At 42.5% G+C, this 16,988-nt stretch overlaps 1 protein-coding gene across 2 annotated transcripts in view; it reads left to right on the forward strand.

Moving 5' to 3' along the window:
* RMND5A (required for meiotic nuclear division 5 homolog A) overlaps positions 1-16,988 on the forward strand; it is a 42,744-nt gene that overhangs the window by 14,325 nt on the left and 11,431 nt on the right. For both annotated transcript variants that reach the window (XM_074951890.1, XM_074951891.1), the window contains exons 3-5: positions 8,111-8,245; positions 8,445-8,545; positions 15,860-16,026. In XM_074951890.1, coding sequence (XP_074807991.1) covers positions 8,111-8,245; positions 8,445-8,545; positions 15,860-16,026 — 403 coding nt within the window. The remainder of the gene's footprint in view (positions 1-8,110; positions 8,246-8,444; positions 8,546-15,859; positions 16,027-16,988) is intronic.

Genomic DNA, 16,988 nt, shown 5'->3' on the forward strand with positions numbered 1-16,988 from the left:
GATATTACAGGTTTCAGAGTAGCAGCCGTGTTAGTCTGTATTTGCAAAAAGAAAAGGAGTACTAGTGGCACCTTAGAGACTAACAAATTTATTTGAGCATAAGCTTTCGTGAGCTACAGCTCACTTCATCGGAAGTAGCTCACGAAAGCTTATGCTGAAATAAATTTGTTAGTCTCTAGGGTACCACTAGTACTCCTTTTCTTCTCAGATATTACAGTTATGCGAGATATTAAAGAATGCATTCTTTACAACCCAAATATTATATTATGAACCAGAAAATGAAATGGACAATGAAATAGACTAGTTACTACTAGTCTCACTTTTATGTCTATTCAAAAGTGAGAAAATTAGCTAGATCTTAAACATTTCACTTTTAATAGCCTTAGGTACTACTAATAACATAGGGAAGGCCAGTAATCTGTTTAAAGTGATATTTAACCTGACAGTGTCACTTTATATATTTTTTTTCTTGATGTTTCTTGAAATTCCTTTCAAATTTCATCAGTATCAGTAATATTTTTTTAAGATATGGCTCTGGTATATTCACCACATCATCTTCTACATTTCTTTGTCCTAGGTCTACTATTCTGGCTGTTGTAAGGATTGTTTTTTCAAGTTACTAATTTGGAAGCAAATTATTATTTGCTGTTATTACCTCAGTTAAGCCTCTGACCAGGCTCGGTACGAATAATGTTTCCAGAAGGCTGAGCAGGGTACGATAATATAAGTGCTCATGCAATTAATACAAATTCTGGGCCTTTCTAATAAGCCTGACTCTTAGATCCTTATTAAACACCACGTGTCAGAAATTATATTGAACTGAAGATGGAGCAAGTTCGCTCACCTAGATAGCAGCATTGAGAAATGCCTGGTCACTAAAATATAATAGGTTTCAGAGTAGCAGCCGTGTTAGTCTGTATTCGCAAAAAGAAAAGGAGTACTAGTGGCACCTTAGAGACTAATCAATTTATTTGAGCATAAGCTTTCGTGAGCTACAGCTCACTTCATCGGATGCATCTCGGATGTAGCTCACGAAAGCTTATGCTCAAATAAATTGGTTAGTCTCTAAGGTGCCACTAGTACTCCTAAAATATAATACTTACATGACAGCTATGAAAAATGTAAACAAAGGGCAAGCAATGTTTTGTTCTACATGGAATAAGCACTCATTGTGATATGTATAATTGCTTCTGAAAAGCACAGAACATTCACTGCAGGGTGTTGAAATCCCAGTAACTATGGCAAAATACTAGAGAAATTGCTAATTTACTTAAAATACCAGAGACATCTGTAAATCTGTTGAACAGGAGAAAAAAAATGAAGACATGATTCCTCAAAGAATGGAGGAAAGAATTAGGATAAGGGCCAGCAGAATTATTTCAGGCACTGGAATCACCAAAATCATCATGTTCTAGCACATCGTAGAATGTCAGGGTTGGAAGGGACCTCAGGAGGTCATCTAGTCCAACCCCCTGCTCAAAGCAGGACCAATCCCCAACTAAATTATCCCAGCCAGGGTTTTGTCAAGACTTCCCTTAAAAACCTCTAAGGAAGGAGATTCCACCACCTCCCTAGGTAACCCATTCCAGTGCTTCACCGCCCTCCTTGTGAAACTGTAACTTGAGACCATTACTCCTTGTTCTGTCATCTGGTACCACCGAGAATAGTCTAGATCCATCCTCTTTGGAACCCCCTTTCAGGTAGTTGAAAGCGGCTATCAGATCCCCCCTCATTCTTCTCTTCTGCAGACTAAACAATCCCACTTCCCTCAGCTTCTCCTCATAAATCATGTGCTCCAGCCCCCTAATAGTTTTTGTTGCCCTCCGCTGGACTCTTTCCAATTTTTCCACATCCGTCTTGTAGTGTGGGGCCCAAAACTGGACACAGTACTCCAGATGAGGCCTCACCAACGTCGAATAGAGGGGAGTGATCACATCCCTCGATCTGCTGGCAGTGCCACAACTGGAAGCCACAACATAATTAGCCTGGTTTCATGGAGTTATAGCTAGTCACCTGACAAAACAGCCAGATACATACAGCACTAAGTGACTTTGAAAAGAGTTGCAAGGTTTATGGACCAGATGTTATTTCAAAACTAAGTGTTGCCTTAACAGTAATTAAAATAGCTAAAAGGTGAGGGAGGTGAGGATATGCATGTAGTTACTAACATGGGAGTGAGTAGGCAGATGAGATGAGATAATAATATGGGAGTGACTATACTTGTGTTACACTCCCAGACCAGGAAAGGTTTTAAAAACTAGGGTTTTATTAAACATAATATCCACAACCACCCCGCCCCCCCAAACAAACGCAGTTTGTATGTGCTCAATCTCACTGAAGGACAACAGCAATCCTCCTGACATCACATCTTGCTTCCCCACTGTGTTCACTTTAACCTCATCAGCAGAACTCCAAACCCTTAAAGGGAGAGGGCACAGCCTTAAAGGGACAGAGTGCAGGTAAATATAAGCCTGGCATTCCATTATGAGTGCTATACTAGTACCTGTAAGCCTCTGACCACATTCGGTATGAACTAAAGGTTCTTCTTTGAGTGATTGTCCACATGGATTCCATTCTTGGTGTGCATGTGCCTGAAGTTAGATTCTTTTGGCCAGCAATGTCTGTTGGGGCCATACCTGCACCCGAGGTATCCTCCCCTCATGCACACTCCCACCTGAGGGTGTAAAGAGCAGAGTGGACCTAGCTGTCCCTCAGTTCCTTCTTACCACCCATGGCAGTGAGAAGAACCACTACAGTGACAACCTGCTTTCCTGTTTCCTATAAATGCTGTCCTAATGGTTAGTTAGTTAGTGTTGTTGATGTAGATTTATTTTGCCCATTGGCATAAAATCCCCCAACCCTTTTATCACTTAATAGGCTAGGGACCCCCTTGTACAAGAGCTCTAGCCATCATAGCAGAAGCAAAATCCCCAGCATTCAAAACTTGCCCTTCTTGGGAGGCTGCTGTGCCTCTAAATAATGGTGAGGGGCATATCCCATCTGCCACTCGTTTTCCAAGTGGATTCAAAAGGTCTGGGAAACCCATCTTTGATTATTTCTTCTTCAGTGCTCCACGAAGACCTCTTCACACATGGAAAGAAGGACCTAGTGAAGGCTCGTTCCTTTTTGAGGAGCGCTGCGGTGAGCTGTGATTCAACCTTCAGCTCCAGGGCAACATCGACTTAGAGACTCCAGTCGTCGCCTTCAATACCTGTGATGACAGCTTTGGAAAGGGGCAGGAAGGAGCACCTCTCCAGAGTCGAGCCAAAGTGTAGGTCACCCTCTCTGCTGCCTACAAGGTCCAGACAAAAAGTTAGTGGGGGTCTGACTCCCCTCAGACTAAGGACTTGAAGGGCAGCCATTGGTCTGACCAAGGTCCCTTGGGACCAGCTGTTAAACAGATGCTTGTGGTACCACCCATACCCACAGACTGCTATTCCTCTGGCTTCTGGTGCTTTGTCCCTACTGGTACCTAGGAACAGATATGGTACTGAGTGATTTAGCTGTGAGTCTAGTACTAGAGTCACCTCTGGAGAGATTGAAAGGGGTGCTGGCTAGACCACTGGTCACCAAATTCTCTATATTGAAGTGGTACCAACTCCATCCCCTATCTGAGTAGAGGGCTCATTAGTGTCCTTGTACACCTGAAAGTGTTGCCTTACCTCTGTACTCCTCATCCTCTCTGTCAGTACACAGTAGGGACTCATCTCCCACTCACCTCCATGGCGTCACAATGGGAATCCAAGAGGGATTCCAGGAACTGTTCTCAGTAGGAAAAGGCACGAATCTCATAGAGATCAGGCTCCCAGTAATCTCCTCTATGGGTCCATTACCCATATGCCTATCAACTTGGGTCTTACTGGGTACCATGTGATATGCAACCCAATTCCTGCAAGTCAGTAGCTAATGGGACACATGTTGCCAGACTTCACCTGTGCTCCATACAAGGGTGGCTGAAATGGGTGTATTTACCCAGCTCATACCACACAGACATGATGGTTATGGTCCCACAAGAAGTCCTCTCTCTGGTGGAAAGACCCTCATCAAGTGCACAACAGAGTAACTTTCTCTACCTCTCCGCCTACCAAGTCTGTGGTGACAGATACCTCCACTCAGGGATGGGGAACTCACCTAAACCATCTTTGTACTCAGGGCCTGTGGTCCCCTCAGGAAACTTATCTGCACATAAACGTCCTGGATCACAGTCATCCTTCTAGCCTGCAGAGCATTTCTGCTTTTTACTCCAGGGATCCATTATCCAAGTGCTGACCCCATGGCTATGCGCTATATCATCAGACCATGAGGAGCCAGGTCTTCGCCACTCTGTCAGGAAGTTGTTCAACTTTGGCGTTTGGTGTATTTTTCACCATATCACACCACTCACCTTGTGTCTGCCAGGCATTCAGAACTTGCTAGCCGACAGGTCCCTAATAACCACGACTGGTCAGTCAAGGACCTGGTGTTACAGAATGTGTTTCGCAAGTGGGAATAGACCAGTTTTGTCACAGACCAGAACAAGACATGCCATGTGTTCTGTTCCAAAGGGGATCTAGTCCAGGCTCACTGTTGACGCCTTTCTCACTTCCTGAACACTGGGACTGAGGTACGCCCTCCGCCTCCCCTCGGAGCTGGTGAATCGGTCAGCGTGCAGCACCCGATCACTTTATCTGCTGTGCCTAACATAGTGTGGCAGAACAATGGTCAGTTTTTACACCTGGACCTAGCTTCGTTACAACTGACAGCTTGGATGCTGGCTGGATGCTGTCCACTGAAAGAAGCTGTTCAACTCAAGTTTGGAACATTATCCTCCAAAGCAGGAGCGACAGACTTACGAAGAGGTTTTCTGTATGGGTATCTCAGCACTGCTGCCTCTCTTGACAACACCCACAGCAGCAATGCTATTTTTAGTCCTGAAACAATCCTGGCTTCCTGTTGGCTCAGTAAGGGTCCATCTCGCAGCAATATCTGCTCCTGTCCAGGGTCATGCTGAAAGTTCTTACCTACAGGGGCTTGATGAATTGAAGGTCTAATTTATGGTTTTTCTCCTGGTTCAGGAGCCCTCTCCCATTTGGAATCTCACTATAGTATTATCAGAGTTGATGGGTCCCCCCCCTTGAGCCCTTAGCAACCTGTTTCCTATGTAAGTGGTTCTCAACCAGAGGCCCCCTAGGGAGCTGTGTGAAGGTTTCAGGGGGTCCCCCAAGCTGAGCCACCTTTAGACTTGCTGGGGCCCAGGGCAGAAAGCCGAAGCCCCACCGCATAGGGCTGAAGCCTGGGGCCCTGAGCCCCACCACCTGGGGCTGAAGCCAAAGTCTAAGCAATTTAGCTTCACGGGAGCTCCTGCGGCATGGGGCCCTAGGCAATTGCCCTGCTTGCTACCAACCAATGCTGGCCCTGACTTTTATATGCAGAAAACCAATTGTTGTGGCACAGGTGGGCCATGGAGTTTTTATAGCATGTTGCAGGAGGGCTCAGAAAGAAAAAGATGGAGAACACTTGCCCTATATCACCTATCAATGAAGATTGCCTTTTTTGTAGCCATTACATCAGCTCAAATGGTAAGGGAGCTTCAGGCCCTCAGGGTGGGTCCCCCATATACAGTGTTTCATAAGGTCATGCTCAGGCCTCATCCCAAGTTCTTGCCTGTGGAAGTAGATAAAGGGAATTTGGATGCAGGCCTCTGAAATGAGCAGGAGTCAGGCTAATTCTAGCTTCTCCGACGTGCCCAAGGTTGTTTCAGAATTCCATATAAACCAGTTCATTTGTCTTCCAAGGCTCACTTAACCTTGAGGAAAAACTAATCTTCACACACTTGCAGCAGTAAGAGCACTGTCTTTTTACACTGACAAGAGAAAAACATTCAGGAATATATCTAGATGGTTTGTGACCTCTGCAGAGAGGGTTAAGGGTCAGGCAATATCTTCTCAGATTATCTGAGTAAAAGTACTTATTATGAATTAGCCAAATTAAATCCACCCAGCCACATTAGAGGGACACCTTCTTTGGTAGGGCTGTCTCGCTGTCGTCGTTTAAGTAGGACTCCTACTACCCACCTCCAGGCAAACAGATAACTGTGTATTAGTCACCAAGAGTGGAATCCACGTGGACAATTACTTGAAGAAGAAACAGCAGTGACTTTCCTACAGTAATTGTGGTTCTTTGAGATGTGTTGTCCACATGGTTTCTGTGACCCACCATCCTTCCCCACTACTGTGAAGTCCCACTCCTCATAAATTCTGTATTGGCAAAGGAACTGAAGGATGGTTTGACCTGCTCCACTCTTTATGGCATCAGGTTTGGGAGGACATGAGGATGTCTAGAGCATAAACACGACCCTAACAGACATTACAGGTTAAACAGTTCTTATCTTGTGTGCATGTGATGCATGTTAACAAAGAGTGAAATCCATATGGACAAGTCGTGTTGAAGAACCACTGTTACTATAAGGTTCTTTAGCAAAAGCCTGAGCAGAATTGGACCAATCTGAGTGCTTATTTGTAGCTGTGCATTCCTCCCTGATAGACCAAACTCCTGAGTGCTTATTAAATATCACAGCTGTAATGAGTTCCATCTGTCTAGTCACAATGTGCTTGGGAAATTGTCATCAGGATTGGTGATGGAGATGAACCTCGCATGGTTCACAGGATTTTTTCAGATATGAGGATTATTATTAAGCTCTAAGGTGCTCAGGGCTGTTCAAGACATGCAAAAAAGAAAAAGAAAAGAAAAGACAGTCTATACCTCAAGAAGTTTACAAATTAAGACACCTAAGACAAACCTCTTGTTAAATGTGAGACAGCTTGTGAATGGTCATAGCTTTTATATTTTTAATATTGAGCTTTCTGTCTCACTCCATGTCTCCCGGCCTATAATGAGGTGGAGAAGACAGTTGGTTGACTTAGGGCTAGTGTTTTTGTTCCTCACTAATGACTGTGTCTTTAAGATTGGAAGGAGATGGTTGAGGCCTTATGCACTGAGAGAAGGAGGTTGTTCCACATCTATGGGGCAGCATGGAAAAAAGGCATGAAGATGGTATTTGGTGCAGGAAATAAAGGGAACAGTGAAGCTGGCAGACTTTAAGGCCAGAAGGGACCATCAGGATCATCTAGTCTGACCTGCACGTCACAGGCCACAGAACCTGACCCACTCACTCCAGCAATAGGTCCATAATCTCTGGCTGAGTTACTGAAATCCTCAAATCTTGGTTTAAAGACTTCAAGTAGTCCCCCGTTTACTCTAGTTCAAACCAGTAAGTGAGCTGTGCCTGATGCTGCAGAGGAAGCCAAAAAACTCCCAACGGTCTCTGCCAATCTGACCTGGGGGAAAATTCCTTCCTGACCCCAAATATAGTGATCAGTTAGACACTGGGCATCATTGACAAATGAAGGGGAGCTATAGTTGAAAGCAAGGATGAGCAGTTTAAATTGGGTAGAATAAGCCTGTGAAGTTCCCACTTTACTCTAAACAGAGTATCTGCCCAGTGTTTATAGTCCAAATGTACCCCTTTTCTGTGGTTTTGCTTCATTGTTAACTAAAACAACAAAACATACCTCAGCCTCAGGTTAAGCTTTCCCTGCAGGACAGCTTCTATACTCTTAATTTCCTCTACCAAGAGAGATACTATAGTCTTTCTGATGTCTCAGTTGGAGCTAATGATTCACCTATTAACATAACTCAGTAGCGCCTTTATTCAAGGTTCTAGCACCTGACAACAGGTTGACCCAAGGTTCTAGAGGTTCCCAAATAGATAAGGGGGAGACAGTGGAGGGACAGATTAGAAGATATGGAAAACTCTCCTCTGCTGACACTTCTCTGTGAGGACATGTCATGGGCTGGAAATCCTTTTATTAATTAACTTGACTTGTAATTTGCTATCATAATTCCTTATATTGGATAAATTTCAGACTCCAAGCAAGCAAGCCACGGATTTCTTCTTACTGCACACAGAAGATAACGAAGCATGTTTCTCTTAGAATGGGAGGTAATTGAGGGCAGCTGAGTAACAAGCAAAAAGCATCAGTGTGTAGACATAGGTGTCTCTGCCTAATGAAAGAATAATTACATGGAGTTATTTGTTCCAGCCTATTAAATGTTAATTTGTACGTTTCAGAATTTTGACTCGGACATCAGCAGCGTGGGGATAGATGGATGCTGGCAAGCTGACAGCCAGCGAATTCTCAATGAGGTGATGGTAGAACATTTTTTCCGACAAGGAATGCTGGATGTCGCTGAGGAGCTCTGTCAGGTAACCATAGCTCAGGATGATTAACGTTACCAAGAAGTAGAAATTATACCCCAGATAAGCATCTTTGATTTTGTTAGCTGAAGCTCTCAACTGGAGTATTAATATTTAAAGTGTAAATAATTTCAAAAATGAGATACTACTTTGTAGACTTTTTCTGGCCACTTTTCTGGTAACTAAAAGGTGTGACTTTGTTTTTCAGGAATCTGGTCTTTCTATAGACCAAAGTCAAAAAGAACCATTTGTGGAGTTAAATCGAATATTGGAAGCATTAAAAGTTAGAGTTTTGAGACCCGCATTAGAGTGAGTTGCTCAGTTTTCTTTATTTGAATACTTTAAGTGAAAATCCAAAGGGTGGTGGAAATCTTGGCATTGACTTCAATACACTTTAAGGAGGGGGTCATAGTTTATAGGAGGTTTAGATGTTATTCTGTGTTTCTTCCCCCCCTATGGCTAGTGCTGAACTTCCAGGTTCTTTCTCCTGGTTGAATGCTTAATTTGAACTACACACAGTATAATCCTGTTATTAATTTAAGCTTGCAGGAAAAACTGTCAGTTACAGAAACAGTTGTATGTCTTAAACAATGAAATGTTACCTAGGTTACAACAAAACACTGTCAGCTTACTTTAAAAGGATCTAATAGTAGAGAGTCCCAAGTACCTCGTGGCTGTGCATCCCCCGTTCCCATTGACTTTAATGGGGGCTGAGGGTGCTCAGGGCCCTGCAGGATCATGTTCAAAGCTATTCATTTTGTCAGTTTTGCCAATCAAACACAAATAAGAGAGATCACAAGAGAAGGGAAAAGCTGGAGGATGGAGGAGCAGGTGGTTTGAAGGATAGGTGCTCTTCATGGGCTGGTGGTGATAAGTGAGTGGTGGTGTTAGCTTCACACTAGAGTTTTGCTCTTTCCTCAGGCAGGTAGAGTCCCTGGTTCAGCTGAGGTCAGACTGGGAAGATGGATTGCAGGTGAAGTCCTGCTCTTGGACAAAATTATCCTTTCTCCCAGTGGCAAGAGCCAGCGGAGAATGGTATCTGATGTGCAAGCAAAGAGCATCTAGCATGTGTTGTTGAACTTCAGGCTATGATATATCTTGGATTTAGTAGGTTTTTCCCCCGTTAGACCTGTAAGGGGAAGTGCACGATAAAGAAAAAAGGCAAGACGATGAAAAATCGCCTCTTGTGGATTACACTGTGTTTTCTACCTTTCCAGACCATGGATAACTGATTAGGATGTGCTATACAACTTTCAGTGAAGCATGCAACCTTGAAAGAGATTTTGGCACTTGAGTCCGGTTCTCAGTGTGCATCAAATTCTATGTAAATTAACTTTAGCTTCTCTCTTCTATAAATAAAACAAGACAAATTAAAGAATGAGTTGTTAAAAATACATCTTTGTTAGCCTTTGATATTTATTCTGTATTCCTAGAAATAGTAGAGCAAAGCAAACAGAATTCCTTCACATTTTATTGCATGTGATCATCATGCAGTTAGGATATCCAATTTTCTTCATTGTTCAGTGAAGTAATTTTCATATGGGCAAAGACATTTTTCCCTTGACACTTGTATTCACTCATAACTACTAGTCTTATAGTCTTACTTTGAAAATCTATGATCATGAAATTGGCATCAAAGTTAAATGCACCGACGCTGTGAAGTTTAAGCCATTACTCCACAGACACTGAGTGCTGAAATTTTTCTATAGAACATGAGGGCAGCATAAATAATTACTCATTGAATATGCTAAGGTGAATGGAATGTTGAGCTGGTTCAGTGGCACTGAACCAGATAATTATAGGACATTAATAATCTAACGATGACCTGGATGTACCAATTGAAATGGCATCACCTTGCCACTTACATGACACTAAACTGGGAGGAGAGGTAGATACGCTGGAGGGTAGGGATAGGATGCAGAGGGACCTAGACAAATTAGAGGATTGGGACAAAAGAAAATCTGATGAGGTTCAACAAGGACAAATGCAGAGTCCTGCACTTAGGATGGAAGAATCCTATGCACCTCTACAGACTGGGGACCGAATGGCTTGGCAGCAGTTCTGCAGAAAAGGACGTAGGGGTTACAGTGGACGAGAAGCTGGATATGAGTCAATAGTGTGCCCTTGTTGCCAAGAAGGCCAATGGCATTTTGGGATGTATATGTAGGGGCATCGCCAGCAGATCGAGGGACGTGATCATTCACCTCTATTCGACATTGGTGAGGCCTCATCTTGAGTACTGTGTCCAGTTTTGGGCCCCACACTACAAGAAGGATGTGGAAAAATTGGAAGGAGTCCAGCGGAGGGCAACAGAAGTGATTAGGGGACTGGAATACATGACTTATGAGGAGAGGCTGAGGGAAGTGGGATTGTTTAGTCTGCGGAAGAGAAGAATGAAGGGGGATTTGATAGCTGTTTTCAACTACCTGAAAGGGGGTTCCAAAGAGGATGGATCTAGACTGTTCTCAGTGGTAGCTGTTGACAGAACAAGGAGTAATGGTCTCAAGTTGCAGTGGGGGAGGTTTAGGTTGGATATTAGGAAAAACTTTTTCACTAGGAGGGTGGTGAAGCACTGGAATGCGTTACCTAGGGAGATTTTTAAGGTCAGGCTTGACAAAGCCCTGGCTGGGATGATTTAGTTGGGGATTGGTCCTGCTTTGAGCAGGGGGTTGGACTAGATGACCTCCTGAGGTCCCTTCCAACCCTGATATTCTATGATTCTATTTCTTGTAGTTATAACAGTAGCACAACCTTAGTGAAGGGCATTACCTGGGGATTGATAGCTGATTGCTATTAATGACTGTCATCTGCACCTCAGGGCAGCAAGTCCTCTTGGCTCCAGCTAGCTACACATTTCCAGGAAATACCCTGTGCCTCACTCATTGCTACTTGTTTATTTTGGGTAACTCCCACAATGTGCGAAGCACTTGCCAAACAGGAGGGAAGGCATGGTCTTTTCTGCAAGGATTTCATATTCCAAAGACGGGGTGGAAGAAAGTAGTGCAGCATATAAGGAGAGCGATCGAGGTGGTACATAATGACATCTTGATTATGAAATGTTATGTGAACAGTGTTTTGAATGAATAAAGAGGTACTATAAGCCATTCCCAATTACTCCTCAAACTTGAGATCATTAGTGAGCTAGTTTCCCATGGGTGCCCCAGCAGAAGTGGAGCTTCAGGAGGGAATTGAGTTGGAATGGGTAGAGGCCTTGGGGGTGAGCTCAGGAAGATTCGATCCATGCATGGGGGCAGCATAGAAGGAGGCATGGCAATGTTTGTGTGAGAAGCCAACAAACGGGCAGACAAGGCTGGCAACATTAAATATAGCTTTAAAAGAAGTGTTTAAATGGCAGGCTCACGTACTTGGCTGACCTGATCCCAGGGCTGTTCTGCTGATGTCGATGGAGCATAGAGGAGGAAACAGGGAAAGAACTGTTAATTACAGCATCATTAATCAGGCGGGGAAGATACAGTGTTTGGTTAGTTACACAACTGCCCACCTCCCAAAAACAAACAAACAAAAAAACCAACCACCTAAAGATAATCACTGGCCATTGTTTTTTAAGATGAAGCCATTTTTTTTAAAAGGAACATTTTCAGATTAAAGTTCATGTGCCCAGACAGAGTGGTGGAAGTTTTTGAAATAGAGAGCTCTATCTGTGTTATTGATTACCCTTTAGATTATTAAAAATAAAAGCTATAAAACTTAAAAATTCTAAGATTAGTAATACATGGGCTAACATTTATATCTAGTTTACTTTTTTACCAATTATGCTGTTTATTTACTTTTTTGCATGTCACTCAGCTTGAGCAGGTAGGCTACTCAGCCCTGATCCTACATTCTAACCCTTGAGATTCCTGCACTTGCATAGAACCCCACTGACTTCAAAAGAGCTCTGACACTGGCAGAGAGGTTTGCTCATTCAGTCTGATTGCTGGGCTGAGGCCTTAGGTCCTTTCCAGATGGATCCCTGTGCCTCTGTGGAGCCCCATTGATTCCAGGGGGTCTTTATGCGGGTGTAGGGGTTCACTTCTGTGGAACAGCTTACAGGATCTAGGCTTTCAATTGTAACTTCTCCAGTCAGTGGACGTTGTCGTCCTATGTATCTGTCCTGCCCTGTGCACAGCGGAGTCCCGATATTGACAGGGGTCTCTGAGCACTGCAGCGATATAAGGATTTGGTGAGACTGAAGCGCAACTTTGAAGGTTGCTTTTACAGAACCTGATTTTGGACTTAAATTAACCTATCATTTGAATTGCAAAAGTGAATATGTAGTAAAGCAAGTATTGTTCTGAAAGAAGTATCAGCTTTCTTTGGGAGGGCAGACAGTGCAGTGACTAATGCTTCATTTCAGAGCTTGGTAGAGCGTATATGGGGGTTGAACTTGAACTTAGTTAACAAATGAGTGTCACTTGTTGCTTTAGCAGGAATCTTTTTAATAAAAACAGACTGTCCCTTGCTGCTGTCTCTGATTGTGACATTAGTCAAAATAACCTGGAGAAACTGGAGATATGGTCTGAAGTAAATAGGTTGAAATTCAATAAAGACAAATGCAAAGTACTCCACTTAGGAAGGAACAATCAGTTGCATATGTACAAAATGGGAAATGAGTGCCTAGGAGGGAATACTGCGGATCTGGGTATCCTAATGAATCACAAGCTAAATCTGAATCAACCGTGTAACACTTGCAAAAAAAGCAAACATCATTCTGGGATGTATTAGCCGGAGAGTTGTAAGCAAGACACGAGAAGTAATTCTTCTGTTCTGTTCCACGCTGATTAGGTCTCAGCTGGAGTATTCGGTCCAGTTCTGGGTGCCACATTTCAGGAAAGATGTGGACAAGTTGGAGAAAGTCTAGAGAAGAGCAACAAAAAGCATTAAAGGTCTAGAAAACATGACCTATGAGGGATGATTGAAAAAAAATTGGGTCTGTTTAGTCTGGAGAAGAGAAGACTGAGAGGGGACATTATAACAGTTTTCAATTACACAGAAGGTAGTTATAAGGAGGAGGGACATAAATTGTTCTCGTTAACCTCTGAGGGTAGGACAAGAAGCAATGGGCTTAAACTGAAGCAAGAGCAGTTTAGGTTGGACATTAGGAAAAACTTCCTGACTGTCAGGGTGGTTAAACACTGGAATAAATTGCCTAGAGAGGTTGTAGAATTTCTTTCATTGCAGATTTTTAAGAGCAGGGTAGACAAATACCTGTTAGGGATGGTCTAGAATAATATTTAGTACTGCCATGAGTGCAGGGGACTGGACTAGATGACCTCTCAGTGTCTCTTCCAGTCCTACGATTCTGTGATTCTAGTTGCAGTGTTTGCTGAACAGGCTTTCCTATTTATGAGCCACTTAATCACTCTGTGGATGACATTTAGTGGCACTTATTTAATAGTAAGGGACTGAGCTTCAGTGGGTATAGCCAGATGACCAGAACTGTACCATGGACAATATTTTCATGATACTAGCTTCCTGATTTAGAGGTTCTGCTGTTACATTCTTCCGTGACATTAGCCCCCAAGTGGAGATACAATGCTGACAGACTTGGTTGGGTTGAACCGTCTGAGACTTATGCTGCACTGCTGAAATTCAAGCATCTAAGTTTACTGATTGTCAGGGATCCTAGTTTTCCATGATTAAAAAACCTCAAATTCTCTGATTTTAACCCCCCTCCATAAAAATCCCCCTTTCCCCTGATTAAAATGAAACATAACCACAGTGTATATATAGGTATCAGTTGAACACAGTGTTCTATTTTTACAATTTTTAAGCAAGTTTGAAGCCTACCAGTGCCATCAATCATTATAATAAAATTAATAGAATTGCAATTTGTATTTCTTACATATACCAAAACTTCTATGTCTGTATTCCATACAGTAGAACCCAGTTTATTTGAGCCTCCCTTATCCGGCTCTCCATATGAACTGAACCACCAGCCGCTTGGGGCTGACAGTAGTGGGGCTCGGGCTGTCAACCCTGGGTGACTGGGGCTCTTGTTGTCAGCTCTACCGACTGGGGCTGACCACCCGAGCTCTCGCCACCTGGGGCTGACCGCCCTAGCCTCCTCCTGCCAACTTAAAATAGGGGATAGAAAGCTCTTTGCCAATTCTACTGATTATCCAAATTTTTGATTATTCAATCTGGCCCTGGTTCCAATGAGATCGGAATCATGGGGTTCCACTGTATATGTTTTTATTTTTTCACAAAATGTAAAAACTAAAGATTCTCTGTAAAAATGCAAATTCTGCATTTTTCCTTGGCAAACGGATTTCTAGGCTCCCTGCTGATTGTGAAGGTTATATTTTCCACCGGGCATCATTAAAAGTTCAAGTCAATAGTTCTGGTTTAAAGCCCACAATGTTTAAGTCAGGATTGTGACTCTTTCATTGCAATAAAATGGAAGTTTATATTTGCTTGTTTGGAGATGTAAGACCTGCCTACCCAGGTAATTTTCACTAAGTGACTGAAGTGTTTTTGATATGATAGAGTGGTAGGGTGATATATTTCCTTGCTTTTTGGGATTGTTAATTTCACCTGGACCCTACCCAGCTCTTCCTTGTAAAAGACATTATTGACTACATCACTTCCTTGCTGAGAGGTGGAAAGCTGCTCTCCTAGCTTAATGGTACTCCAGATAAAAAGCCGGTAGCCACTAATAATGAACAGGTGTGACTGATCTTACTAGAATTTGGGCTTTATCAAAAGGCTTCTTAAAGGGACAAGATTAGATTGGTTTAGGTCCAGCCCTGTTTAAAACGTCAAAATGAGGTTCCATAAAACCTAAACAATATAAATGTTTCCATGAAACTGTTTAGAATGTTCCATTACACTTTATTTGGTTTGTGTATAAACATTTTGCTGTGGCATTTGCAACTCAAAACACTGCAGTGTTGTGATTGTGCATGGCAGGAGGAAAGGGAGATTGACAAGGCTATTTTTATTGTTCGAGCTGAAGATAACAGAGAAAATAGAATAACAGCATAATCAGTACAAAGTTCAGTTATTAAATGAAAGATTTTTTAAAATGTCAGGTGTTAGTAAGATCTCCCAGTGGAGACTGCTCCGGTGAACATCCGTAATGCTGGTGATTCAGTAGATGACACCTAGAGAATGGAGGGGGGGCACCATGTTCTTACAGGTTCAGTCTTTGGATGGTAATTAAAATAGAGGTCCTGACAATTTGTGGCTATTAAAGATCCTATAGGAACACAATATGGGTATTAATCCCAGTGTCTTGGTCAAATTCCAGGTCTATATTCTGCTTAATTATACTTCTCCCGCAGTTTTAGCTTGATATATGATGTATACTTCCTGTCCTGGGTTGTTGGGTAGTATTACTGTGTGCTGTTAAATGGGGCTGCGTTCTTCAACCCCAAAAGTGGCGGCATTTAAGTCGTAGATTAAGTGATCCCTTTGTATTTATATGTATTCCTTGCCGGAGGTGGGAGGCTTAATTATTTGTAAAATGTTTTGAGATCCTCTGAGCACTGAGTATTATAATGGAAGTGCAGGATACGGAGCCATATTCTTTCTGAGATGCTCCATGAAATGAAAGTTATAATTTTAACAATTCTGCACTGTTGTAGGCTGAAACTGATTTTTTCCCCCAATTTTCTTTAGGTGGGCAGTATCTAACCGAGAAATGCTCATGGCCCAGAATAGTTCCTTGGAATTTAAACTACACAGGCTATATTTCATTAGTTTATTGATGGGTGGAACAGCAAATCAGAGAGAGGCATTGCAATATGCTAAAAACTTTCAGCCGTTTGCTCTAAACCATCAGAAAGGTGAGTGAGTTTTAGTTGTTTTTTAAATTTGTAACATTGAGTACTTGGCATTCAGTTTGAATTGCCTTTGTATTCTATTGCTGTGTTTCATCAAGTCACTTATTTACTTTTCCAGGGGGAGATGTGGAGGCCTTTTCTTCATATTAGAATATATTCAAGAGCAAGTTGTGATGCCACAATGAACTCTTGACTGTTAATAAACACAAGGAATAAAGTGCTAAGAGCAGCTGTACATAGGTAATAGAGCATTGAATAAGTGAAGGGCAGGTTGAGTTAAGTATTCATCTCTCCAGAAAACCCAAGGTGGAATTACAACCATAAAATAATTACATACATGTTTTAAGCACATTAGCTAGAAAGTGAGAGGGTGGGAATCATGGGTTAGTGAGACTGGCTGTATCTTCCTCCATCTGAAGTGTCAATCTGTCTTTCTTTTCACACTTCCTACATCCTAGTTTAAAGCTTGTATAATCTTCATAGGCTACAACTAGTAGAATGTGATATTGATCAGGTTTGACACTGACATTCTATCCACTGCGGGGGTAGGATTGGGAGGAGAGACAACCTGAATACATTATTCAATTGACTTTTTTAAAGTCACTCACCGGATATTTTGCTTTTCTCTCTTCCACTCTTCTTTAGCCTTCTCATCTCTCCCACCCACTTGCATTCCCACTCCTCTGATTCCTCTTTGCTTTGCAGCATCTCCCACAAGTAGTTAGCTTTTTCGAACAAGCTAACACAGAACCTTAATGCTTTTGAAACTTGTCACCGTATCTTGAAATGTAAATTCGCCCCCCTCCCCCGCCTTCAGGAATACTGTCCCAGCATCCTGGTAGCTTGAATTATCTTTATCTTTTAAAGGTGACAAGCAGATATATTCAAACTATAATTATAATGTTGCTGGGCTTTTTATTTAGGTCTTCTCTAATATAGATTCATTGCCAGGGTAAAGTATACAA

The sequence above is a fragment of the Natator depressus genome, chromosome 4 (genome assembly GCF_965152275.1).
Source record: "Natator depressus isolate rNatDep1 chromosome 4, rNatDep2.hap1, whole genome shotgun sequence".
Taxonomy (NCBI): Eukaryota; Metazoa; Chordata; order Testudines; family Cheloniidae; genus Natator; species Natator depressus.